Source organism: Heloderma suspectum, chromosome 4 (assembly GCF_057233095.1).
Source record: "Heloderma suspectum isolate Gila_16-S chromosome 4, 16-S_ref, whole genome shotgun sequence".
Lineage (NCBI taxonomy): Eukaryota > Metazoa > Chordata > Lepidosauria > Squamata > Helodermatidae > Heloderma > Heloderma suspectum.
Genome location: NC_139461.1, coordinates 12521749 through 12534333, shown reverse-complemented (window position 1 = coordinate 12534333; position 12585 = coordinate 12521749). Strand labels below are relative to the sequence as shown.

At 42.1% G+C, this 12585-nt stretch overlaps 1 protein-coding gene across 36 annotated transcripts in view; it reads right to left on the bottom strand.

Moving 5' to 3' along the window:
• The window catches only part of PTK2 (protein tyrosine kinase 2), a 332755-nt gene that overhangs the window by 103327 nt on the left and 216843 nt on the right, over window positions 1-12585 (bottom strand). For 21 of the 36 annotated variants that reach the window (XM_084848672.1, XM_084848663.1, XM_084848668.1 and 18 more), the window contains one exon: window positions 1519-1536. The exons of the other annotated variants lie outside the window; for them this stretch is intronic. In XM_084848672.1, the coding sequence (XP_084704798.1) occupies window positions 1519-1536 (18 nt within the window). The remainder of the gene's footprint in view (window positions 1-1518; window positions 1537-12585) is intronic. 36 annotated transcript variants of the gene reach the window in all.

The following is a 12585-nucleotide window of genomic DNA, read 5'->3' as shown; positions in this document are numbered from 1 at the left end:
ACTTTGCACAATCCTGAGCATGTAGCATTTTCCAGATAAAAGCATTTTTAAAAGCTGTGCAAGATACTTCCCCCAGACACCGTAAACAAAAATCACATGTGTTTTACCAGCTTTGAATCATTTTGATTTTATTTGATTTACAACTTTCCTGTTCTGCAGGCTCAGCATACTGCCCATCAACAGAAACTTCTCCAAGTGGTTCACAAATAACCTGTGCAAGCCCATTTTAGGCTTTTCCCCCTTTCTGCATGGGGGAACACTATACAGAAAGACACACATGGAAAGAGTATAACCAGCTTTAGCAGCTGATCTCCACATCCCATCCCAGCAAAAGTGGAACCGCAGCTGTTTTATGCTGACAATCATGATCCCCTCTTTGCATCATGATCCCTCTTTGCAGAGAGTAAGTAAGCCCAATGTGCCATATCCGCCTTAGACACCAACACTGCAGGCTCTGCAAAAATAATTAAATGTTGAACATTTGAAGGACGATAAAGAAGCGTGTAGAATCAGAATTAATCGATACTAAAGAGGGAGGAGGGGTGGATGTTTGATCAATCCATTCTCTCCACACTTCCTTACTTTTCCTTTCCAAGTACTGAATAACTGATATATGCCCAGGCTAGGGAGGCTAATAACTTCTACTAGAGAGGAAACCTTTACCTTTCTATGATACTGGTATATCTGAGATAAGCAATTCTAGTCTTACATTTTTAACCTGAGAGCTTGATCCTATGAATAGCAGAGCCATGGTAGTGGCTCAGAAGGTCGAGCTGTAGAGCATCAGAAGAGGGTGCCAGCTTTATATAAGCAGCCTCAACTAAAGATGTACCATCATTTACCAGATGATGTTCTAGATCTTCTCAAAGAACCACCTACTGACAAAAAGGTTCCTTTTTTTGTTTTTGTTTAATTATTCTCTGCTGCAGCAAGACAAACGATGGCTCTTGAAAAACCAAACAGATTCTCAGCACCATTCCAGAAGCCACACATGCAATCTAATCTAAACGCTGCTACTGCTGACATATTTCAGGCTCAGAATACACGTTTTGAAAAACCAGGACATCTCAGTACTTCAGAGCCAAGCTAGACTGGCAACTGTGCATCTAGCTTCCCTCTTGCCTTCCATATATTCTAGTACAACATACCTCTACCCATTCACCACCATCTTGCTATAATTGGCTGCCAGTGGCAGGGAAATGGTGGCATAGTGTTGTGATATCAAGACATGAGTTAGGATATACTATATATTACAGAGAAAAAGATGGAAACCAGGTGCACAGCTGCCATTTTCAGCAGTCACACATTTAGTATAATGATTAGTATGACCCTCAGCTGCAGGTTTTTTAATGCATGTTGTTCTGGAAGTGTGATATTGCAGAATACGAATCTGTAATACAAGCCAGCCTTACGCCTACTTTGCTCCACTAAAAACAACTTTAGTAGCAGATGAGCATAAGGGCTGCAAACAGCATGTTAGTGACACACAGACTGAAAAAAAATATAACCACATATTACCGTCCCCACTAATTTCATCTGTTGATCCGGGTGGCATGCAAAAAGAGATAAAACAGTGGGGGGGGGGGACAGAGAGAAAAGGAGAAAGAAATGGGAAGATATAGTATTAAAATCACAGATAAGCCAAACAGAATAGCAAAATCAACTGCAGTCATCTTACATGCCTAACTCAAAAGAGATCTGATAAGGCAGAGGAAATTAAGGGTGTTCACTGGAATCCAGTAGTTTAGTTTCTCACAGCATGTGACAAAATGCAAGCAAACAACAACATGGTGATACTAATTTCAATGAAGTTTGAAAAGAAGGAAACTAAGTCAGTGTGCTTTATGACTGGTAACATCAATGGCTTCCACTACAGCCCCCCCCCCACCACCACCACCACCATGCCCTGCCAAAGGATGAGTTAAGCCAACGTGCAAACAGCCCTGATGCATATGAGAGCTTTTTCCTGTAATCTAGACATAGAATCATAGGGCTGGAAGCCTAGAAGACCATCAAGTCCAACCCCCTGCTCCATGCAGGAAGTCTGATCCCAGGCAGTCTCCCATCCAAATACATTCTCTTATTATTTAATGCTGGAAACTGAAGAACCTAAATACAATCCATATTCTAGATTTTATTATACCAGCTTCACAGACAAATTCCAAGCAGCCGTCTCAAGAGGTGCTGTGCTACGCATATTTGTTCATTAGAGGCATGATCAACATATGCCCACAATACCCCAGGCCCCAGCAAAGCCCAATTTGTCAAGTTCCAGTACTCAGACCTTGGGCACACATTACATTTTCCCCTTTGGAGATTGACATTATTTCTAGATCAGTGCAAGCCTCCTTCTCAGCTACACCTTGGTTCTCTACCTTCAGAGATTTTCTTGTATTTGCGGGTACTATTGCCTCCTCTCTCCCATAACATGGAGCAGGTGCTAGCTATCCCACAGTAAATGCCACACAAAAGTAATAGCTATGCAAGCCCTAGATCTGTACACAGCAGCCAGCATTGACATGATCACTTACTAACGTAAGTAACCTCGATACACTTTCACAGCTGCTGTTCTATGACATTCAATTGCATGCTGTACCAGGGGTCCAAGAATGTGTTGGCGGAAGCAGGCTACTGAGTGTACGATTTGGAGAGCGTCTCCACTGGCAATACTCAATTGTTTTGCCTCCATAGCACACCACTACAAAGGCTCCAACATCTACAACACCTGGAAATATTTTCTGTGATTTGCTGAAGAACTAATTGGGGAAAAACGGAACAGAGTGTGTAGGTCTAAAATTTCTGTGAGATTAATTCTTGGAACTCTGCTTACAATTCTACTCCAGCTTCAGGTGAACAAAACTTTTAACAGGGTTAGTATTGTTCAGCCATGGGGTTAATCAGGCAGCCTAAAAACAGTGCAGTGCAGTACCCTTAGGTGGCGATTCATGTGAACAGAAGACGAAAGGGAGAAAGCGCCTTGCTTTCTTTACTTTATGTTGACAGTGATTGATTCCTTTACCAAGAAGCAGAAAATAAAATAAATAAATAAAAACAGAGAAAAATTATTTGGAAGGCAAGGAAGGTAAACTTGTCAGCACATCTGAAAGGGATGAACACAAGAAAGCACAAGTTTAATGTTAGTCTGATACTTTTACAGAACGTTTAAATGCATGCAATCTGTATTCCCCTCTTTTTTATAAGTACTATTACAGAAAGACATCTCTTACATCTGCTTTGTTTTTTGAAAATGGATTTAGCAAAGAGGAGCTGTTAAAAGCTCAGTATCTGCCAGCTCTTATTCACAATGCAAAACAGAACATGTCAGTTTGCTGTATAAATTAATATAGTTTATTAAGATGATACATCTGCTGTTTCACATGTATGTACAAATGTAGACACAATAACAACTGCTTCACACATTGTAAGTGAAAAACAAAGAATATTATCTTTTACCCTAAAAAGGAAAATGCTTCATCTTCTGGGAAAAATCAGGTCTCAAAGCAGCTCTTTACTAAAAGACAACCCCACTTCAGCTACTGGGGTTTTTATGTTACTACTCATTCATCTCAAATCTCTTATCCTGTCCCCTTCTTGAAGAAAATCAACTGTGGGGGAGGGGCGATGCCAAATTGTTTTCAATTCAAAAAGTTGAAAAACTAGACACTGATAATCAGAAATGGAGGGTGAGTAGGAGACACACAGAAAGCAGTAGTCTAGCAGATTGGGGGACCTTCACGTCCCTTTCTTCTAAACCCTTGCAAATATGTTTGTGAAAGGATATGAGGAAAGGCCCTGGTGCAAGGGTAGACAACCTTTTTGGGCCATGGGCACATTTTTCATTTTGAGAAACTGTCCTGGGCACCACTGCAAAATGGCTGGTTTCAACTCTTTTGAACCCAGTTTTCAGCTACAACAGAAACCTATTTCACAGCTGCTGATAAGAAAATGTGTGTGTGTTTTAAGTGGGAGGGGTAAGGCACCTTGGCAGGTTCCAACAAAGGTGCCCAAGGGTGCATTGGCACCCCCAGGCACCACATTTCCTAACCCTGCCCTGATGTATTCATGCATAGTCCTAATGCTGCGGGGATAGGTACATCAATATGCAACTTAAGACTGGGGTGGAGTGGGGAAGACATAGCTCAGTGGTAGAACACATACTCTCATGCAGAAGGTCTAAGATTTAATTCTTAGAATCTGCAATGAAAACGATCTCAGCAAAAGGATTGGGGAAGACTCCTTGGATTGATTTGGGAGAGCTGCTCTCAGTAAAAGTAGGTAATACTGAACTAGGTGGCATGACTCAGTATAAGGCAGTTTCATAGTTCTATAAAATGGGTTAAGTTTAAGAATGCAGAACTAGCCAGTACTTGGCTCATCTGGAATCATGATGGTGACAACAAGAAGAAGAAAGGGACATTTCTAATGCTACCCACAAAAGTACTGAAGCCAGCTCTGTGCCATCAACTTTAGTGGGACTGGAACTGCTTTCTGTGTTACAATATTTACTCATAGGAATTTATGAGCTACTATTCATACTTATGCTGAAAACTGTAACAGGAGGAGAATTTATACCCCACCCTTTATCAAGCTACTCTCCAGTTATCATGTAACCCAGGGTTCAGTTATTCTGCTCGCAATCCTCACCAAGACGAGTGATCCATTGCCATTTGGTGAGGGTGACAAGAGGCGTCCTAACTTTTCTTTTCAGTGTGACGCTGTGACAGGATAATTCCCACAGTTTCGCTGTGCTCAGCAGCTCACCACCCCTGGGGATGGCCACTCGGGGTGGTGACAACAATGGATCACACGGGGTTTGGGGGAAACAAGCCACTGTGGGTGGGAAAAAACAGCTCACAGATGACATGCTAACCCATCATGGGTTGTTCCAGGAAACAACCCATCATGGGTTAGTGCGTCATGTGAACCCAGTCTTAGGTGGGATCACATGACATGCCAATCCATGATGGGTTGTTGTCTGAAACAACCCATGGTGGGCTAGCATGTCATCTGAACCTGGACCAGTTTTATCAAGATGGGTTGTTTTTCTCCAACAACGCCACCCTCATAACTCACGGTCTGCAGTAGGGGTTGTCTTACCCATGATGGGTTGGCATGTCATCTGAACCTGGACATGCCAACCCATCGTGGGTGAAGGGCATCAGGCAGTAGTGAGCTGTTCAGCCAGAGGAGCAAAACCCCCTGCTGCTCTTCCCAAGCACGGCCATGATTGCAGCCAAGCTGCTGCCAGTGCCCCTTTCCCCTTGCTAGCACCAGCCCCTCCAAAGTGGCAACATGACAAAGAGACTCTTTTTCAACCATATCCACTTGTTTCCCCCCTCCCTCCGCTTCCCACTAGTCAAGCTGGATTTTGACAGCTCATTGGCAGATGTCAACCCCCGCCTTACACCAAGGGTCATGAACTGGTTTGTTTAACAACTAAGAATTCATTTTAAAGCACAGTTCCTGGTTTGTATGCAACAAGCAACCTGTCCTGTTTCAAAGACCTAGTCCTCTATCCACATATGTTTTCAAAACGCACGGTTTCCTCTAACTAGGAGTCCAGCCAGTAGAGAGGCTTCAAGGTTGTTGGTAGTAATGAACATAAGGTGCACCGCTGAGAAACAGCTTGTTAAGCAGTTCACAAAATCCAAGCAACGGAGATGCAGAGGCCAAGTCAGATCCAGTCTGAGGTCCAGTTCACAAAATCCAGTTCAGGTCAGGAATTCAGGTTACATGAAACATGCATGGATACTGGCAACAAATAACGACACTGTTGCCAGTGATAGTTTGACCAGCGGGCTGTTATACAGGCCTAGTCTGGACATGCCCATCTCCCAGCTGCAGCTCACTAGAGAGCTTTCTGGTGAAGTTAGCTATATAAGGACAGCATTCACAGAGCTGAGTTCCTGGCCTGCAGCCAGGTGCTTTTTCTAAGGGGCTGGGATTGCTCTCTGTACTTCATATGTCATCTTTTACAAGGGTTGGGTGGACACTCCACTTCTCAGAATCTGAACCATCTGGGGAAGGAGGAGGCAGAGGAGGGAGGGCTCCACTGGCCATTCTTGAGTTGCACATCCAACATCCTTCGGAGATGCTGCTGCAGGATCATTCTTGGGGGAAGAAGAGTCCTTGAGCTCAGGTAAATCAAGTTCCTCCTCTGAGAAGGTCTCTTTAGGGGGGAGGGGGATGACACAACCAAAAATCAGGGAAGTAAAACTAAATTATGGTGTAGTCCTCCCTCCTTCTCCTTCTAAGCCATGAAGGAGAAGGAGAAGAAGGGAGGAGCACTTGAGGCAGAGGCTTCACTTGGGCTTGCAAAAGCTTGTACTTGTAACACTAAATCAGCCTTCCCCAATCTTATGCCAAAGCTCCTGGTGGTCCAAAGCTCCATGATGTACACATTGTTTCCATACAAGCTGAGTTCCACATTCTCTCCCATATGAGTAAGTGTAGATGATCTTGGACATGCAAGATCAGGGCAATTATGGTTTGCTGCAACTCTAGGTTCAACGGCCACCAAAGGGGAATATTATAAGCATTTACTAGTAAATTTACTCAGGTGGGAGGAAGGGATAACGTTTTCTAAACTGCAAACATCTATTTGGCTTCAGAGGAGCCTAATTTACAACAGTAGACTCATATCACACAGCCAGGAAAAGCCCAGAAGCTCAATACCAAATATATTTTTTAAGGGGCCCCTCAGAGACTATGAAGTAGATTTTTAGTTGGTCAGAGCGCATGAATTGATCAGTGCACACATAACACACTGCCCAATCTTTATTCCAGGTTAAAGAGTCACTCACAGAACATCAAGAGAGACATGTCTATTCAATTTCATTTCTTCTTAAGACACAACAAATGACCAAAAATAGTGCATAAAGTTTATAGATTTATAGATTTTTAAAATGATACACAGATTTTTAAAATGTGAAATGTTTCAGCTTAAGTTATGGCCTGTTCCTGGCTGTTTCTAGCTCAGCTTAGAAGTGGTATTGTAGCTTACTCTCATTTGTGACTGAAGCTAGTGTTTTATGCTGAAATGTTTCACATTTTAAAAATCTGTTTATAATTTTTAAAAATCTATAAATCTATAAATTGGATGTGCTATCATTAATCATTTGTTTTGGAGTGCTCTGTTATGGATATCACATATGTATCAGTTTCTTCTTAAGTCAATGAGCACTTAAGGGTACAATCCTATGCATGTTTAGACAGAAAGAAGTCCTACAACTCCCAGCATCCCCCAGCCAGCTATGTTTTTTTCTGTCTAAACATGGATAGGATTGCACCCTAAGAGTACTTGCGATTGCATCTTTCTTATACAACTCCGTTTTCAAAGGCTGTACCATCTTCTTTAAAATTATAAACATTTTATTTCAGTGCATTGTTTTGCTTCATTTTGCTATGAAGTTCAGCGCATCACCACTTAATGTTAGGTAAAGGAAAATTAAAGAATGACAACGCTATTAAGCATACACTAGAAATGGTTAAATAACAGACTCTGCCTGGAAATTGAATTTCTTTCCTAGTTATTGAAGGAGAACATCTAGCAAGGAAATGAAATTGCCATAAGGAGTTTCTAGCGTAAGCTGTATATCTGGGGGAGGAGAGAATGCTTTAAATACTCACAAGCCTTGAAATCAAAGCATCCATCTACACCAGAAATATTACTGGGGAAACAAGAGTACCTTGTGTAAACCAAGGACGCAACCTACAGTCAGGACCAGAAATATTGGAACAAGGATAACTGTTTTGGCAGTTGGCCTCTGTACACCAACACATTGAAGTTGAAAGGACACACACCCAGATGGGAACGAAGTCAGGACTTTCAGCTGTAATTCAAGGGGTCTGACAAAAGTGGGGCACTAACCATTCAGGAAGGACAGACAGTGGCATACACACACACCCATCGTTGGTGCTCATAAGTAATGGAACAAACCAACATCATTTCAAACGTAAGGATCACCTTTAATCCCTGGATGAAAATCCTTTGCAGTCAAGGGCTGCCTGAAGTCTGGAACCCATGGACATGAACAAATGCTGAGTTTCCTCCCTCGAGATGCTTTGCCAGGCTTTACTGTAGCTGCCTTCAGCTGCTGCTTGTTTGTGGGTCTTTCTGCCTTCAGTCTTGTCTTCAGTAAGTGAAAATCATGCTCTATTGGGTGGAGATCAGGTGACTGTCTTGGCCATTGAAGAACATCCCACTTCTTTGCCTTCAGAAACTCTTGGGTAGCTTTTGCTGTATGTTTTGGGTCATTATCCATCTGCAATATGAAGCGGCGTCCTATCAGTTGGGCAGCATTCGGCTGAATATGAGCAGAAAGTATAGCCCTATACACTTCAGAATTCATCCTGCTGCTTTTATCAGCAATCAGGTCATCAATAAACACCAGTGACCCGGTTCCATTGGCAGCCATACATGCCCATGCCATAACACTGCCTCCACCATGTTTGACAGATGATGTGGTATGCTTTGGATCATGAGCTGTTCTTTTCCTTCTCCATACTTTTCTCTTCCCATCATTCTGGTACAAGTTAATCTTGGTTTCATCAGTCCAAAGAATCTTATTCTAGAACTGGGCAGGCTTTTTTAGGTGTTTGCTAGCAAAGGCTAATCTGGCCTTTCTGTTCTTGAGTGTTACCAGTGGTTTGCACCTTGTTGTGAAGCCTCTATATTTACATTCATAAAGCCGTCTCTTGACTGTAGATGTTGACAATGACATGCCTACCTCCTCAAGAGTATTTTTGACCTGGCTAGATGTTGTGAAAGGATTCCTCTTCACCATGAGCAGAATTCTGCGGTCATCCACTTTAGTTGTCTTCCGTGGTCTTCCAGGCCTTTTGCTGTTGCTGAGCTTGCCAGTTAATTCCTTCTTTTTCAGGATGTTCCAAACTGTTGTATTGGCCACTCCCACTGTTTTTGCTATCTCTCTGATGGGTTTATTTTGTTTCCGCAGCCTAATGATGGCCTCCTTCACTCGCATGGACACCTCTTTGGACCTCATGTTGGGAGTTCCAGTGAGCAGCTACCAAATGCAAATGTAACACGCAGAACCACCTCCAGGCCTTTTATCTGCTTGATTGGTCATGGGGTACCCAGGAAATAGGCCATACCTGGCCATGCAGCTGCTTGTCAGCCATTCGTTCCATTACTTATAAGCCACCAACGATGGGTGTGTGTATATGCCACTGGCTGTCCTTCCTGAATGGTTAGTGCCCCACTTTTGTCAAACCCCTTGAATTATAGCTGAAAGTCCTGACTTCGCTCCCATCTGGGTATGTTTCCTTTCAACTTCAATGTGTTGGTGTACAGAGGCCAAATGCCAAAACAGTTATCCTTGTTCCAATATTTCTGGCCCTGACTGTAGATCACGCCCCCAAATCCTGTTCAATGTGCGTGGCAGACAAGTCTGAACACCTCTGAAGTCAAGTTAACTTAAAAGCAGATATAATGTCTTAATGAGTTTGCTGAAAGAACTGTAAAAAGTGCATATTGTTAGTGGAGCTAAACTCTGTTAACACTACATTAAAAGTTGCCATTGCCAACTTCAGAACTGGGTAATCTATAACACACTGGCTATAGATCATTACTCCCAGGGACTGTTTTGCACAGCAAAGATACAATAGCTTGCTTAAGATAGATCGTAGGCAATAGGTCTTATGAACATCAGCAATTGGATATTCCAACCAACTGAATAACATCTTCATTTGGAGAAGGGAATCAGTATGAAGTATTCCGCAATTATGCTTCCATAAAGCATATGAATTAATACTGAAGGAAGATATGTAAAAAGCGAAACATTTGTATTATGGGGACTTTATATATAATATATATAAACCGACGGGTAAAATATTATTTTTCAAAACCATAACTCTTAAACTTGCTTTATGAAAGTTAATGTTTGCTATTCTAAAACTGATCACTGGCCAAGGAAAATTCCTCCAGGCTAGACTTAATCCATTTTGCTGAAGAAGAATCCAAAGAAAACTGTCCAAATGAGGCACTGGGTTACTTTAGGCCTTATACATTCTAATGGGGAACATTTACCTTGATAACAAACTTGCCATAGCCATTTGCATGTATCACAACACAAAAAATAATTGCTAGTAGGTCTCTTTCAGGATGTGAGGAATATCACATGCCAATTCAGTGCCTCCCCCACCCCTGAATTTGGGATATATATTACAAATCTTAGTTATCCCTATCACGATGGGATTCTTTCTATGGCTCTGTAATAACTGAGCAATATGCTCTGTCAGAACAAATTAAACCCAGATTTGCCACTAAGTATACACTCAGCAAGGCGATGCAGCCAAGCCTGGCTCTATGACAAACGTATCTGTATACATTTCCAAACAAATGCTGATGTTTTTTGTACATTACATTTCTAGGTGCATTTAAAAAAAAAAATCTTAAGCGCACACCAAAAAACTGTAACAGCTTGGTTCAGACGTACCTTCCTTTTGGTATATCTGAAAATCCTGAGTCTGAGAAATGAGAGGCATTTGTTCTAGCTCCAGGCTCACATCCCCCTCCCCCACTTTTCCTTCATAAGGAGGAGATTGAAAGCTTCCTCTTTAGAACTATCCATGCTTCCCTGTAACATCTGAACTCGGGAAATGTAGTTTCTTCTGGCTTGCTTTGATAAACCATCATTAAGACTAACCACAGTGTCCGAGTTTGGACACAGCATTAAACTGCAGTTAATTGATAACAGGTGCAAAAGTTTATGATCTCCTCCTCAAAGCTGTCCCAGAAGAGAGAGAAGGGTGTGTGTGTAAGTCCAAGACTCACCCGGGCTAATTCATATAATGCTAAACCTTAGTTTAAATTGATGTCCCAACAAGGCCAGTGTGAAATGACTTCCTGACTTATAATGCGAGCACATTTAATACTAACGTGGAGTGGAACACCCCTACTAGGCAAAAGTTTTGAGACAGCATCAGCTGGCAGAAATGCTTCATTTCTCAGACCCAAAAGCCCCAAAGCTCTCCGACCTAAGGGAGGTGCACATCATCTTGGTTACATCAACCATATTTAATTGTGCTTTTCAGTCTAATGGTCTGGTCTGCAACAGTATTAGGCAAGTATCTGACAGTCAGATGCATCTCAGTCAGGCAGCAAGCTCTGCTATGAGAACAGCATGCTGCACTAGAAAGGCCTTTGGTCTGATCCAGAAGGGCTTTTCTTATGTTCTTATAAAATCTGGTAATCTCCAGAAGCAGATAAGCAGTTCAAGGCATGCTAATTCTTCAAAAATAACTACCAAGAATTGTATGGCACTGGAGATGCAAAAATACCTCACTGCTTTGGCCTATTATATTCCAGTAGAAACCTGCATTTTTCTTTCAGTGCCTTGTTTCTGGAGCACCTGCATAATTAAAAAACCTCTCAACAAGGCCACTCTATTTGTAATAGACTTAACACAATTTCTGCTTCTGCCCCACCCCACAAAGAGCAGATGACTCAGGCATATAACACACATTTTTTACTCTTTGCTTAGAACATGCCAGTCTGAAGAATCAAAAAGCTTGCCTCAAAAAGCTTGCTAAAATACTAGGTGATCAAATAAAAGACATCTGAGCTTCCCACCTGGTGATACTGACAGAAAACACCAGTTCACCCATTACCATAAAGTTATGACTTATACCCTGTGCTGTTCACATGTTTATAAATGACTTGGATGATGGTATTCAAGGGATACTTTCCAAAGTTGCAGGTAATACAAAACTGGTAGGGATATCTAACATGATAGACTGTTTCAAGATTCAAAAGGATCTTTACAAGATAGAATACTGGGTCCAAAGTCATAAGATGACATTCAAAAAAGATAAATGTTAAGTCTTCCATTAGCTCTGGAAGAAACTGATTTTTGTGAGGGAAAAGTGTAATGTATTTCTATATATTGTGTGTAAAACCAGGGGTTTATAGTAGGGGTTTACTATATAAGGAAAATGTGTCTCTTTTACTCAAATAATACTGTAAACATGGTGTGCAAGTGAAGTGGCAGTTACTGTGACCATCGAGGGGGGAATATGAGGCCAGGTTTCTGGTTTATATATAGTATGGTTGGATTGAAATTGGTACCATCTGACTGGAAGATAGTAAAACATTCTAAAGATGTCCATTGGTCCTGAGTCTGAACAGATGGAATGTTGACAGAATTCTGGCTACAGCAAAGTTGATTGGCTGGAAGGCTCTGACTCAAGCGAATGTAAGGTTCTGTTGAGAGGTATCTGGAGAGAGTTTGTTTGGTGGGATTTGTCTGGAGAAGAGAAGTGGCTACAAGAGAGGCTGAGGGTCTGGAGAAGACAACAGCCTGGCGGCAGCAGGTGAATCAAGAAGCCAAGCTACAAGCAAGCAAAGCAGGCTCAGGAGAAGGCTAGCAAGCACAAAGAGGAGGACTCCAGACACCACCTCTGGGGACAGCAAAGGCCCGGAAACAGCTGCTGCTGGTGGTCTGAAGTCAGAGCAGCTGCTGGACCAAATCGAAGACTTCAAGGGAAGCCTGGTAAATTGCATTAAAGGTCCCAGGTGGTAGTTAAACCTTGCTAAAAGGAAGACTACATATCAAGCCCCCATTG